Here is a 15403-nt window from a genome sequence, read left to right on the forward strand (position 1 = left end):
ACCATTCTCAAGTGAGGTCTTGCTAATGTTTCCTCCTCTTCTCTCTCCGCTGTAGTTCAAAATGTTCAAAATGTCCTGATGCTCATTGTATGCTTGCTGCTTCCCAAACTTTTAGGGTGTGACGCATCTCAGAACTTGAGAAAAGTTGTCAGGATGTCAGGATTCTTTCTTGGCAGTCTCTGCAAACTGCAGTGGAGAAAAAAATCTTGGCCGCTTCATGCAGTAACGTTTCTTGAAGCATTTTCATGGAATCAATGTTTTAGGCCAGCCAGTGCTACATGGTTTTGTATGTTTGTCATAGAGAAGAGAAGGTGCCACAGAAACAACTGAGATCCTATCTCTAAGTGTGAAGTTCTTCAGATGAACAGATAGGAAAAACAAGGACATTCAAGTAACTTGCCATTACTTATTTAAAAAAAAAAAAAAAAAGTGAAGCGTTCAGTTTAGATGAGGTAATGGCCTACATAAGTAAGAGGTGTAATGGAAGGTTTCTTTCTAATTGCTCTTTCAGATTCTATCCAGTGCCTCAGAAACCATTCCAATATTCTTGGTAGTAATTTTCCTGTGTAAGTTATTTCTACAACTCCACCAAACTTTAGAAACACTTGTATGCATTTGGATTGTTTTCATGCTTGAACATTTAAAGGGAGGGTTGTTCATTAACAATGCAGACAGAAGGGAAAAAAGAAATTTATTTGTATTACTGCAGTTATGGAGAAGCAGGAATTTAGCTTGGTTTGATGAAGAAAATCATATCAGGAAGATATGGTTTGAAAAAAAATTGTTCCTTTGCTCGTTAATGGGCACCTGCTATATTAGCAAGTTGTAATTCTTGGTATTTTAGAAATGTGGTTTCCTAGCATATTGGTTTGGTAGTTTCAAGACTTCTAATGGGTACATGGAAAGGCAATAGGTAATATGTCATGTGTTGTTTTACTGTCAGGTTGTTCTCATCCACTACTTTGTGCTGTTCTGTTAGTATAAGCCTGTAGAAACTGTTTTCAAACAAATCAGATGGTAGTAAGTGTCGTGTTGCTCATGTATGTAAAAATCCATCATGCTGCAAACATTTTTGTTATGGAACAGATAGACTGTTTCGTCTTATACAGAATTGCTGTGAAATCTAATTTACTGTTGTCTAGATTAGCTCTTACGTATTACAGTATATAATACTCTATTTTTTTCCTGTACTGTCTTATTCTTCCAGAGTGTGAAATTGGGTAATTCATAGATTCTTTAATGTCTTGCTGGAGCCTGTTTAGAGGAGGGGAGGAAAAAGGTTTTTATGTTATATCAGTTTACGGCAAGACTTGCTCACGTTCTGTGTTATCTTCTGTAATGGATTGAGAGAACAAAAATAAATACAAGTAATCTATGAAGGTTACTCAGCCTTGGTTATCTTCCCATGCTTTCCACTATCCTCTTTTTGTCCCTTGTTTCTGAAACATAAAACCTTAAATGTGTGATTCTGACCCTCTACAGTATCTTATATTAGGTTTTCAAGTGATATTAAGTACTTCTGAGAGCAATTCTTCATTAATTTACTAATTGCTTTTTCCCATGTTAGAAATAAATGAAATACATGTGAATTCTGTGATGTACTCTTAAAAAAGCAAAACAAACACACTGACCAAATTTTGTTCTTTTTTAGTTCACTTTCCTCTCTGCTTCTTTTTTCCAGCTGTTTGCACTGAATTCTATTTGTGTGCATTTTTATGAAGAATATTTGTGCTCAGAGAAGAGATGTGTTTTAGTAATGAAACAGTTTTGAATGGGAATAATTTATAAGGTTTGCTTCATGCAGAAATGTAAAATAGCCTAGCGTGTATGTGTCTGCTGCACATTTACAGTAGGCTGTTAATGCTGAAGGACTTGTTATAGTTCAGTATATTCGGTGCAGCTGTCCCTTTCAATTGAAAATTCATCTCACGCTTTGAAAAATGCTTTTTGCAAAGAAGTAATTTTTATTTCCTTTACTACATGTGGATACTGGACTAGAAATTAGAGACTGTGCCTGAAATATTTGTAGACATTACAAGTTAACTGCTGAACAAGCAAACATTTCCACTGTAGCTTTGCAAATGTTTGGCTTGTCACAGAAGTTTTCTTGCTTTTCCTCTTGTCCCTGAACCCCTCAGTGTCCTTGTTCTGTAATACTTGTTTTGCTTACCTTGAAGTTGGATCTGAATCTTGGTTTCAGATTTTGGAGACTTGCTTTAATATTGCGCGCGTAACCCTATCTAAGAAAGCTGTGTCCAACCATAATTCTTGTTTCTTTTGACTCTGTAATACGTGACCCCCATATGCATGTCTCTTCAAGGGTGCAGCATTTGACAAGATTAATATCTTTTTCAATAATATTAGGATTCTTTAGTCCTGTTAAACATCAACAAGTTGAGAAAGCAAGTTAGGTTTTTAGAGTTTCTGTAAATACAGTTTTACAAAATAATAACATTCACACATGCTTTCCAGCTCAGTTGCGAAGGTTACAAGAAGATATTGAGAATCTTCGTGAGGAAAAGGAGAGTGAAATTTCAAGCACTAGAAATGAACTAGTCAGTGCTCAAAATGAGATTCTGTCACTTCAACAAGTAGCGGAAAAGGCAGCATCAGAACGAGATACAGATATTTCTACATTGCAAGATGAGCTGCAAACAGTGCGAGCGGAACTTGAACGGTGGCGGAAAGATGCCTCAGATTATGAAAAAGAAATTGTCAGTCTGCAAGCCAGTTTTCAGCTCAGATGCCAGCAGTGTGAGGATCAGCATAAGGAAGAGGCTACTCGCTTAAAAGGTACTTGTTTAAAAGGATGTCACTGAGAAGGATACTACTGTTAGTACTAGTCTATCTGATGAATGTCAGTTATTCAAATCACTATTTGTTTCTCTGTAGTTATTTACTATGTCTTTATGTATGTGCACACATGCACACATGTATATAATATGTGCATCAAGGCTTGTAGTGTTACAAAAGCTGTTTTGTATGCTTCATTAAATAGTAATTCTCTATTATGCCTAAACTAGCTTAGGTACCCTTTGGTATCAAGAGTAGACAAAGCAGAATTCCACTTATAAAAGATGGAAAACTTCTGCTGTTTGAGACATTGATACTGCCACAGATTTCCAGAAGGACTTGTGTAACTTCGGTATAATGTAAGCCCAGAAGTGAGTAGCTTCCGACCTATTAATTTTTCTAGCAAAGCTTCACTCAAGACAAAGAACTGTATTTTATGACTTAATAAAACTGTTGATACCATCTCATTTTTAACATAAAAATGTTAAAGCAAATTTGCAATAAAAGCTTTATTCTGGATGCATGATGTAGAGACACAAAACTACATTGTTCTGAGCCCGCATAGGGCTGCTTTTAGGCTCGTTCATTTGCATTTCACTTTACCCGTAACGCACCCACGTGCCATAAGGGCTGGTTGAGCGCCACGACCCCGGGCCTGTAGCCTCAGTTCTTGGAGAATCCACTAACAGAGTTCAAAAGCTCATGCTGAAACTTTTAATGTGCCACAGAGAAACTCGCATATATAAAATATGCTGCAAGTTCTGAATTGGTTAATTTTTGAAGGTGTCAGGGAAGCCATTTACCAGTTCAGGCTCTAGTCTCTTGACACTGTATTGGTGAGATGTGTGTAACATTGATTTTTATCTTATTTAGCAGGGACTGATTTATTTTAAAGGTCTCTCTTTCACCCTCTAGTTACTGCTTTAAACATTCTGCTGCTTGTAGCAGAGGTGTGGTGTGTAGTGATTCTAGTTGTTTGCTGTTTTAAAGTCTGGGGAATTAGTTTCTTCAAATACTTTTCTGTCACTGTTCCTGAAATACTAGAGTAAGCCCATAAACAGACTGTTTTCTACTCCTTTGTGCCTTAGAAAAAGCTTGCAAAAAAAAAAAAAAAGCACTAGCTTGTTTAATGGCTTACAAACCTCATAACAGTGGAAGGTATTGTAATGTTTTATAGGTGCTTGTGAGAGAATTCATGTGACGTGATTATAATCAAGGATATTTGAGATTTACAACAGATACCAGCTTTTCCTCCATTTATTAGCTGGTGATACTTGAAGCCGTCATGAAATAATTTTACTCGATTCAATTAAATTTTATTCATCGCAGGTGAACTTGAGAAGTTGAAGGCAGAGTGGAATGCTCTGGAAGCTGAATGTGTTACACTAAGGAAGGAAAATACTTCGCTTGCATCTGAACTTCAGCGACAAGAGAAGGAGCTTTCTAGGTAAGGGCACGATAGACTTGTCTGGGAGGGTATCGTAGTAGCTGAAGAGAGTTTTTCTGGTTTTTTTTCTTCCCCAAAGTGGTACTACATGTCTAATGGCATTTCGATGAATGTATTGAAATTTTACTTATAGTATTGGACTGAACACACTTTCATGTCGAATTGTTATACCAAACTATTTTTTTCTATTTTGCAAATGCTTGTGTATTACTTGTGATGATGTAACATGACTGATAAGGTAACCTGACTTATTTTTCTGCTTTTAATAAGGACTTGGACGTGTGTGTTGTGCAAGTATTTAGACTTAACAGTTATACTTCTACTTAAAAGGATAATACACCACATAGATTTCCTAACCTAAAATTTTCTCAGTATTCAGGGTTGGAAAATGATTCTCAGATAGTATGGTGTCTCATGGAAGCCTGTCACATCATAAATGTAGTAGTGATGGGCAGAAACAGCACTCTGCATGATGCTATGCTTAACACAGAAATTCAAGTCCTGTTATTGCAAGCTCCGTAATATCTTTTGGGAGGGATTTTAGAGTACAGAAGTATTTGTATTTTACTGTATTTCTTCCGCTCTTTGGGCACATGACATTACTAAAGGCTGTCTAAATCTTCCGCCTTCCCCTCTTACCCCTTCATCTGCCATTATTATGTTGTTTTTCAGTTTCAGATATTAGAAATTAATTCACAAAATAAATATGGGACAGCAATTTTGTTGTATTGTAGAACCAAGTCTTACCATCATGCTTAGATATCTTTTTTTTTTTTTTTTTTTTTTCCTTCTGGCTTCCTCACTGTTGTAAGATCTAATTGAAAAATGGAAATTTCCCACAGTAAAACATTTCTAGAAGTAATGTGTTATTTTACAAGAATCACTTTTTTTTTGTTTTTGTTCCATCATGCCTTGATTTCCACTGTTGTTTTTCCCATACAGAAGGTCACAGGAGCAAATATAATACTTGCATAATGAATATATGCAAAATCTCCCCCCTTTTTTTCCTTTGTCTTGCACCGGCACAAATTAATGCTACTTGGTTATTGCACTGAAGTTTGTAATGGCTTAATTTAGACCTTTCTATGACTCTCACACAATTGTACTAAACTCTTGAAGAATATAGTAGCTATTCGCTTATGCAACTGGAGTAAACAGAAGTATGTATGCAAATAAGTGAAATATTTCTAAAAATCTTGGGCAGACTTCTCATTACAAATTTGGAGACTCTAAGAAATACTTAGTGAATAATAAAAAATAAAATAAGAAACTAAAAAGTAGGAATGATATAATTAAATTACAGATTATGATTAATTATACACACTAAGCTGTGCATATATATTTATAAGCAAGACTATGTCCAGCCTTTTGTCAGTACTTTGTATAGGGAGACAATGATGATCTGTACTTCTCTGATTACTTTAAGCTGACATTTCCGTACTAAATAAAAATAATGTGTGAGGCTTTGGAAGATGAAAAGTGCTTTCATTTTTTTTTGTTTGTTTAAGTTTATAACACATGAGGAATCAATTGGATTTTGTTTTTCAGCTCTCAGAAACAGAGTTTAGCACTGACCAGCGATATAAGTGTTCTTGAAATGTCTCGAAAGGAACTTGAAAATCAGATGGGATCTTTGAGAGAAAAACATCAACGGGATGCAGCTAGTCTAAAAAGCCAACTCAGCGAAGCTGAGAGTCAAGCAAAAGATGTTCAGAAAGAGGTAACATGAAAGATTATTTCTGTTTTGAGAGAATGTAATGCCCTTTGACTTTTAAGCTAAAAGAAAAGGAAAAATATAGTATTTCTAGTGATTAAAATATTTTATACTCATACTTTTATGATAACGAACTGTATAAACTGAGAGCCAAATTTAATATGGAAGATTTCAGATAAAATGACTTGCATGTGTTTTGGGAACTTTGTAAAGTTTATTTTGCTGCATTACCTTAGTGAATTTACTTTTAAACTGTTCAGAAAGGTAAACCCCTATTCAGAGTCTTCCTGAACGTTGTGGTATAGAGTTTCATTAGCTGTTATGAGTCAATTTTCATTCTTTTTAGTCAGTATGATCTTCCTAGTTAGATTTGAACTTTTCTTTGACAATGGGACTACACATTCATTACAAAAGTCTCCTTTCATCTTACTGAATGACTAGGCTGCTGAAGGTGTTTAGCAAGTGCATAAGGAAAAGCTAGCATTTTGAGCATATGTTTCATCTTCCTATAGCCTCTAAAGACTACGTCTGGAAGAATGTCATAGTCTCTAACAGTTATTTGCTTTCTCTTATGAGCATTTTGAGTGAAGTTTTCCCTAGAAACTGCTTTTAGTTTCTTTTGCAGTTCTTCTTTGCTTTGTCATTAATTCGTCCATGTCACATTCCTTACCATTTTTAGATTTCAAAAAACCCAGTCTTGTTAGTCTGTGGTTTTGTAATCAGATGTATGCCTAATCTTTAAATTTTGTGGTAAATGCCAGTAGTGAAAGTCATTGGTTCCATCGTGAGGACTACTAGAAAGCTTGTCTATTGACAAGCATCTATTGAAAAGTGACTTTGAAAAAGCTGCTTATAGTGTAGGAACACGACACATGCACCTAGTATTGTTTGTACTTGACCACACTGAGCTTTATTGTGTGATAGTAATAAGGGACAATTTTTTTAATGCCCTTCTTATATTTGAATTTGTGATGTGGGAAGAGGATTTGATTTACTTTACACAGAAAGTTGATTTTTGCACCTATTTGATTCGTGTTGGTATTTAAGCTACAGCCTAGATCTAAGAACACTATTTAAATATAAAGGACTCCTTGTTCTGTCTTCACAGTTTTTGCAGTCGTTTCCAATATGATAGTGAGTAATAGGTTGGTATGAGAGATGAATTAAGGCCTTGCATTTGCTTCATATTTCCCTCTTTTTAGTAATCCTAGCCCTTCAAAGTCAGGAACAAAAATTTTCATTTAGAAAAAGAGAAAAACCTAAACTAAGATTTTTCTACCCTGCTTTTATGAAAAGAGTACTCATCCAAGGCGAGGTGCTCTAGGCAGATGCCAGGAAAGGAAGCAGTGTGCTCTGCAAACGTAAGCATGTGTTGGGTGTCTGGGGGTCTGCAGACTTTTTTTTTTTTTCTCTCTCTCTTTAGTATGAAAGAACACAGACTGTGCTCTCAGAGCTGAAGGCAAAGTATGAGATGGCTGAAAAAGAAAACCAGTCACTCACAGAAGAGCTCAAACAATGTAAAGAAAACCTGAAGCTGCTACAAGAAAAAGGAAACAACGTAAGTCTGTACAAAATTATGTGGGGAAGCTGGGTTATGACACTGGCAGTTGTGTCGAGTATGTAAGTGTCAAATAGAAAAGGACAACTTAAAAAAAAACCCACCAACAGTTGTGTACTGCATTATATGCCAAATTCCATTCTGGTACTACCTGTGCAAATTTGTAGGTTACTACACCGTTACAATTATGCATGCAAGTTAAATTTACAGTTGTGTGACAGTTCTAAGTATGGCCTTAGATATCTGCTCTCTTGAAAATAGCTGGCTTAAATACTGAACCAGAACTAAGTAAAACTTTAATTTCAGAAAATGATATTACGGGTAATAGCTGAGAAACCTGTATCCAAATGAATGAATCTTTTTCAAGAAGCTTTTATTTTATTAGTATTTATTACAACGAGTGTTCCCTCCTTACTCTTGCTCGTGTTTCTCCACAGTGGTTAACCCTGATGGGCTTATGCTTTAAACAGTGCAGGTGAACTATCCTTTCTCTTCACTAATGAAAATACTCTTTTCTGTTGCAATTAATTTCAGAGGTTGTATCATTAGAATTGAGATTACAGCTAGGGACAACTTTTTTTTTTTTTTTTTTTTTTTAATGCTGAAACTTCTGAAATCCTCCAAACATTAAGGGTGTGAGAGACAAGTTACGAGGTGGTCATAACCTTATTTTACCTACCTTACTACCCTGGGATGGCTGGTTTATTGTCTTCCTGTACTGCCTTTATGATCAGTGCAGGGTGAACAACTCCTGTAGTGGACAGTACAGAACAGGAGGATAATGGATGCTCTGTAAATAGCCCTTTAGAGAACTATTTCTCTGATTACAAAGAAGGTTTTACAGATACCATCCTCTCAAATCAACTGGCAGCTAGATGTCCAAAGTTTATATGAATACTCTCGCTGTAGCTAATTACTGAATGTAAACCTCTAACACAGCAGAGCTGTCAAAGTTGTAAAGAATTCAAAGCCTTTCTTACTTTTTCCAGCCATATTTTCGAGAATATGATGTTACAATTCCTTTGGAAACTGCTTCCTGCTTAAATTTCTTCTGCAATGCTGAGATAATATACTAAATAATACTAAAGTAGTCAGAAGTCAAAAACAAACAACAGACCACACTGTAATAGATCACACTGATTAAATAATTGTGAATGTGAGATTTTTCTGATCTGTTAAAATTATTAACCTCAGGATTAAAATATCAGTGGAAAAAGGGGGATAGTAGGGAAGAAATACTGTGAAGGGAATTGGAGCGCCTGATGAAAGTGGAAAAGCTTGAAAGGTAATGAAAATTTTAGAAAGAACGAGGTGAGTATTTAGATGACATGAGGAACCACAGCAGTCGCCAAAATCTGCTTACAGAGGGAGTTAGTTATGACAGTTGAAACCTGGAGGTCAGGGTATGATGAAGAGCATCCAACCATGTAGGAGCTTGCTTGCTGTTCAAGCAAGAATTACTCGCCATCAGCAATGTAAAACATCTATCTTGGGGGTTATTTGAAGCATCATGCATACTGGGCTGAGTTCCAAGGTCAAATTTTTGAAGTACCAGTGTGTCCTTGTGCTGGAATCATTATCTGCTGCTTCATTTCTAAGGACAGTGTTGCACAGAAAGGGACTTCCCGCTGTGGGATTTGTTCCTTTTTGCAGCCCATCTGTTCCTGAGTTTGCTTATCTTCATGTTCTAATACAAGATGCACATCTTGATGCAGCACCTAGTTAACTGTTCCTTTACAATAAGGAGATTTTATATATATTGGTAAGGTTGTGAAGGGGAAAATTTAATCGTTTGGAGGCCATTTCATTTAATATGGATATTTATCGTCTCTTTTATTTGCCAAGATGCTACAGCCATGAATGCGTAGAACTTAAAAAAGATAACAAACCCATAGAATTGTTCAGCAAACTAACAAATGTTAGGAAAGGCAAGGCTTCTGTACTCCATTTGGGATATCATTCAAGTCTTGAGTTTTTATACTTAAGTTTTACTTTTAAAAAACTGCAGTGTGGTGTTCTGAAACGCTTAGCAGTGTGGTGTACTACTTTTGCTTGCACGCTTGTAGTCACTGATTATTTCCTGATGCGCTTTATATGACAGATTTATGTGAATGGTTTGAGAACATTAGCTGCTCTGGTTGACTTAAACTTCTGGCACTTTTTTAAACACTGCTGTGATTATTTCTACCAACGTACTTTCTGTGGGAAGGTGGCACTCTTGATTTGTGGCACCAATGACACAAAAACTGTCCTGCATGAAAATAACTTCAGTAGTTCCACATAATTTTTCTATTAAATATTTGCCTTGATTAAAACAAATCCGAATTGAGTGGCAGGGAGTAGAATACCTTCTACGATTCCAATGTTTTGAACCTTACTGGAGGTTCTGTAATTGAGTGACTTCTACAAATTGGTAACAGGGTGAAATTATGAAACACTATGTTTTACAAAGTCTTCAAACATGAATTATTTATTTGACTGAACAAAATCAAGGTGGCTTCAGCACAAAAAAGTTCTTAAAACACTTAGCATGGTTTGAACTTAACCTCTGTGTGTCTTTGTGTGTGCACAAATATATAGGCTAGGATGCAGAGAAAGCAGATGTCTTCCAAAAGAAGACAATTCTCAAAAAGAATTGAAGTTCATTTTTGCTTTTATTCTCTCATATTAAGGATAGAGGCTATCTATCCAGAAAGTCAAGTAGTTTACAGTTAATTGAATATAGCTGAGTAAATGTGTTGATGGCTCTAACAAGGCCATAAGCTAGATGAACCCTGCAATATTGCCAGCTGGTAGTTTGGCCCAGCTGCAACACTTGATCAGTTTTCAGAATTGCATTTGGCCACAAGGCTGCTGACCTGCCAAAGTTGCTGATCTTGGTGCTATCTAATTGAAAAGTACTTCCCTGCTTTATGGTAACTCGGTGTTGATTGTACAGTCATGTTACAATCTCCTGGAAATGTTTGAACTACTGGGTTTGCCTGTGGACATAGTTGTAATTGATTCACTAATGGAGGAAAAAGATTGTTTTTCTTGGAGGCTGGTGATGGAAATGGGAAAGGCTAACTAGCAAGGAATGAAGAAGTAGGTGGAAAATTCAGTGTCTGGTGTGAGTCTTTGTACCTTAAGAAATCCAGATGGGATTTCCTATCACTTAAAAAAAACCTAAAACCAACAATAAATAAGATACAGGCAAATCGATTTTACATTTGTATTCTTAAGTGCTAAATTCCAAGTTGTGACAAGAGGTTTCTTAGAACACTTTCTGCTTACTTCCCTTTATTTTTAAACATCCCTGTTCATTTGAGTAGAACGGTGTACTAACTTTGTATACCAAATTAGATAATGCTGTATTGTGTTAGATGTCTTTAATACATTTCAATTAAAACAGAACTCACTGACTGATTTTCCCCTCTCTAAATCATCTTTACCTGAATGATTTATAGCACAAAGTGATTTTTAATATCCCTTCCCTTCTTTAGCCTTCCATATTACAACCCGTCCCAGCCGTATTCATCGGCCTAATCCTGGCTTTCCTGTATTGGTGTTACGGCCCATTGTGGTAGCGAAAGGTACAAGCACTACTGTTCAGTCAATGTATGTTTGTCCCTCTCACCTGTTCGTGCCATCTCTGTATAAAATAGTGCATGGTGAAATGCTCACAGGTATTTCTTTACCTGAAGCAAACCCTTCATTTAATATGCCATTCTGTTGATACTGACGAGCTGAGCAATCAACTAATCATTTAACATCTGTGTGATTTCTTTAACTCTAACAGTGAAGTTTTGTTCTAACTGGTTCTGAATGTGCCTCTTCTAACTCAGTCTCAGTTTGCCTTTAGCAAATGGGCTACCTTTTGCACAATGCTGCGATGCTAGGGCCTGTAAGAAAACTTAATTGCCTAATTAACTACGAAAAAATGAAGAGTTTGCCTCTAAATAATAATAAAAGCCAACAAGCTTTGGTTCCTATTTATGGACTAAGAAATTCCTCTCTGGCTCTAAACACTTTAATTTTTCTCACTATTGCTATGAAGATGATGGAAAAAAAGACAAGATGAGAAATAGGTGGTTGGTTTGTATTCTGAACTCTCAGCTTGCATTTTCTCTAATGTGTCTCAGTGTGTCGTCCTCTTTAAAATGCTATTGTTGTCATGAAATGTTGTGACAGTCCACTAGAAATGATGTTGTAAGGATCCTGCTACAAACTAACTTCATAGATCTGGACTTAAACATTCAAAAGCTAAGTTAAAGATGTCAGTACTGCATAAACCTGTGTCTAGCGATTACTTGGCATACACAATGTTTTAAAGATCTTAAGCCCTCACATGTTTAATAGCAGATTTCTTTGAGGTGCACACAGTAATGAAGCTGGAAATACAGAACTGCCAAAAGTCCTCCTGATGATCCTCAGTCATGAAGAGCTGTGGACTTCCCTTTGCTAGAGAAACGGTTTGCTGTGATGCTCTGAGTCAGGACTAGCCTGCAGTAGGGCTCGTGGGTAACATTTTAGTGATGCCTATCAACAGGTACTCAAGACTTTCAGGAACCACGGGGTAAACTGCTTAGTATGAATTAGAACAAATATGATATTGATTTTTTTTTTCTCTCCACACAGAGACAATGGCCTTGGATGCCTGTGATGGCAGCTTTGGTTGCTGTAACAGCCGTGGTGCTGTACCCAGGCCTAACCAGAGCTTCTCCATGAGAACTGTTGTTGAATCCATACACCGTCCTCCCTTTAGAAGCTGGCAACATTCATATACTGAGGGAAAACAGATTAATTCTCTTCCTTTTTACCTCTTAATACAGCACAGCTCTGCGTGAGAACAGCAGTAGGGTCATTTGCTTTAAACTGTATAAAATGTATCTGTCTATAAAGAGGGAATAAAATTGTGATTCATCATACTGTGAGCAATATTTTTGCTTACAATTTCATGCAAGTTTTAAATTAGTATGTTGGGATTCTGAATACGATGGTGGCCTAAAGTAGGCTTCTTGGTACCAAATTATTTATAATGGCTAGGGTTGTGGACACTTACTTTAGAATCTGATTGCCAGATTTAAAAGGAAAAATACATTTCTGATTTGGACACCCAAGCCAAGTAACCCTGTAGATACTTGGAGAACAGATACAGTGTGCTCAGTGCCTTTCAGTACAAAGATTATTATTTTTTTTTAAACTAGTATACCGTTTTACTTGCTGTTAGTCACTGAGCTGTTGGGAACAAGACTTAAGAAAACTTCTCTTACCACGCCTTCTGAAGGAAGCATATTTTTCTTTGATAAGGATTGCTTTATTAATGATTTTTGGGAATAAACACAATTCATGTCCAGCCTTAAAGAGATAGAGATACTGATGGTGAAGACCAGCCTGAAGTATTTAGTGTGCGCGTGTGCGAGTGTAAGCATGTGTGTGTTCTTGAGTGAACTAAGGTGTTTCTGGGAGCAAGTACTTGGTCATTTGATGGACATAGTGCAGTGATTCAACTTACGTTAACTTTAGTTTGAATGTAATTTATTAAATTGCATATATTTAAAGAGATACGTTCTTTAAAAGTATGAATACTTTCTCACATATCACATGTATCAATTTATTTTTTCAGTCATTTGATACTTTCTGACTTGAGCTGGAGAAGCTCTTTAGATAAGCTTTTGTGGACGTAACTTTATTAAGAGAACTGCTACAGTACGTCTGTGATTAGCTGAAAAAAATCTAAGATACATAAAATACTACAGAATTTGAATCATACACCTGATGAAGTATTGTCAGGTGAAGATGATTTTAATTTGGTAGTAAAATTTTGTGCATCCCTCATCACATGGCTGTAAGTATGATGCAGTGGTCCCCATTATAAAGTTTATTTTCCTTATCTAAGTACTATAACTATTACTATTTGCTGACTTTTGGTGGGAATCACTGTAGTTAGTGCTGAATTAAATGTAGACTGTGGTTGTCTTGTTCAGCTCAACAGTTCTGTCAAAAAAGTTCATTAAAGATTTAAATAATATGCTAAAGAATGGTAAAGTAAAATGGCTCTGCTAAAGGAAAGTTCAAAATAGGGAGGTAATCTCAGCAATTCAATTGGCTTTAAAGAATGTTATGGCAATCGACAGGTAGTTTCAATATTTAAATAGAAATTTAGCATATAATTTACTTTGTGAGGTTTTAAGGGTCATTGTCCTTTAATTAAAGGTTTTATCTTAAGTTACATGGGATTTGCTAATGGGAGGATAATTAGGTGGGAAAAATAGTCCACAAGTGACTTGTAGAAAATAAATATTGTCATTTAGTTCATTCATTTCATCCTTTTCAGTTGCAGGAAGCCACCCAACCACAGAACACTCGTATGCCAGTGGTACTTAGTACCTCTTGTATATAGGTTATTGCAAATATTGTTCTGAAATGCTTAACTTCAGAATTACATTTTTTAAAGTAAATAATTGTTTTAAATCTATTTTGTAAAGATATAAAAATACAATAGAATTTCTGGAGTACAGATTAAACTATTTGCACTAACACACGTGATGTGCATGATTTAATAAAATAACTTTACTCTCCCTATGCATGTTTGAGTTGAATGTCATTTGAAAACAAAAGATTCATGCTAAGTTTCTTTTGCGCTAGATGTTGCCACATTTACTAGGCACAATGTCTGCAGCATGTCCAGTAATAGCAAAAGAATTTTTTTTCCCTTGTATTTCACATTTGCACTGGTTTCAGTTTTTGTCTAGCTGATCTCTCTCCTGTCTGTGGTTTTCAGAAAGAAAAGGGGGGAGGCGATCGCCATGGAAGGCTTGGGAGCATGTTGCTGTGGGGCAGGGGGCAGATGTTCACAGCTGCAGGGTGGGTTGTGCCTGTGGCAGATGTTGTGAGATTGGAGGAGCAGTGGCTGCTCATAGTGGGGCAATAGTGGAAAGCCCTTCTAGGGGAAGGGGGCCTGATGCTGCCTCCTCTCTTCTTTAGCATCTTGAACTCTCTATTTGTCCCTCTTTCAGCTACTGTTTCTTTTCCAATGGATTCTGTTCCCTCCTCCCTGCCCGTAGCATGTAGCCATGGTGTGAGGAGAAGGAGTGGAGCCTGGTGGAGCAGTGGTCCCTTGTGGCTGGCAGTAGGGAAGGTGCTGAGTTCCCTGGGATCAACCTCGTGGTGGGCCTGCACTGCCAGGTGGTGCCCCATACTGAGCAGCACTGCCTGTGACATAACTTTGTTCTTGGATTAAAGACAAAAGTTGGGTTTTCAGAAATCTTTAGAGCATCAGAGAGCTGAAATTTGAGACCCATCATGGTCATATTAAAGGAGAAAGATTTCCAATTTAATTATGTGCATGTGTGCCTATTTATATTATATACACAGGTGCATAGTACACATTGCATGGGGGTTTGTGCTTATGAGTATACCTGTGGTTCCCTAATACAGTTCCTTTCCCAGGAGTTCTTGACATTTGCATGTTCAAAATGATCAGGAATGAGCTAAAATGCACAGTTCGCTCTCTCATTGTGAGAATCCCTGGAGAAGGATTGGATAACTGGGAAGCTGCTGTTCTTCAGTGCTTTGATACTAAAGCAGCAAGTGGAGTTATTTTGCCAGCACTCTATGCACAAACCTTTCTGGTGTTCTGTTGCGTTTGTTTATGGTAAATGTGTGTGCTCTTTTGCATTCATACTTAGTTTCTTTTTAGTTGTGAGGTTTGATTAGCTAAGCCTTGGAGTTACTGTAACCAGCTGCTTTTCACAAATGTGTAAGATGCTCTACTTGTAAAACAAGTGCTCTGAGCTTGCACTGAAGCTTGAGGTTTTCAAAAGGTTCCTCATACTTGAAAAGTTAGTCTGAGAGTTGTTTTATCAGTCGCTAGTTCAATTTGGAAGATGTACTATAATAAAATATCTGA

General features: G+C 36.6%; 1 protein-coding gene across 32 annotated transcripts in view; it reads left to right on the forward strand.

Annotated features, from left to right (window-relative positions):
- LOC119147336 (sarcolemma associated protein) overlaps positions 1-14076 on the forward strand; it is an 89627-nt gene extending 75551 nt beyond the window's left edge. For 23 of the 32 annotated variants that reach the window (XM_037386157.1, XM_037386165.1, XM_037386169.1 and 20 more), the window contains 5 exons: positions 2473-2793; positions 4123-4240; positions 5789-5960; positions 7378-7512; positions 12130-14076. In XM_037386157.1, coding sequence (XP_037242054.1) covers positions 2473-2793; positions 4123-4240; positions 5789-5960; positions 7378-7512; positions 12130-12219 — 836 coding nt within the window. In that variant the 3' untranslated portion in view covers positions 12220-14076. Of the gene's footprint in view, positions 1-2472; positions 2794-4122; positions 4241-5788; positions 5961-7377; positions 7513-10994; positions 11085-12129 lie in introns of all 32 variants that reach the window. The other 9 variants (XM_037386158.1, XM_037386160.1, XM_037386168.1 and 6 more) reach the window with 1 other exon arrangement.
- Positions 14077-15403: the final 1327 nt, after the last annotated feature.

Source organism: Falco rusticolus, chromosome 4 (assembly GCF_015220075.1).
Source record: "Falco rusticolus isolate bFalRus1 chromosome 4, bFalRus1.pri, whole genome shotgun sequence".
NCBI lineage: Eukaryota > Metazoa > Chordata > Aves > Falconiformes > Falconidae > Falco > Falco rusticolus.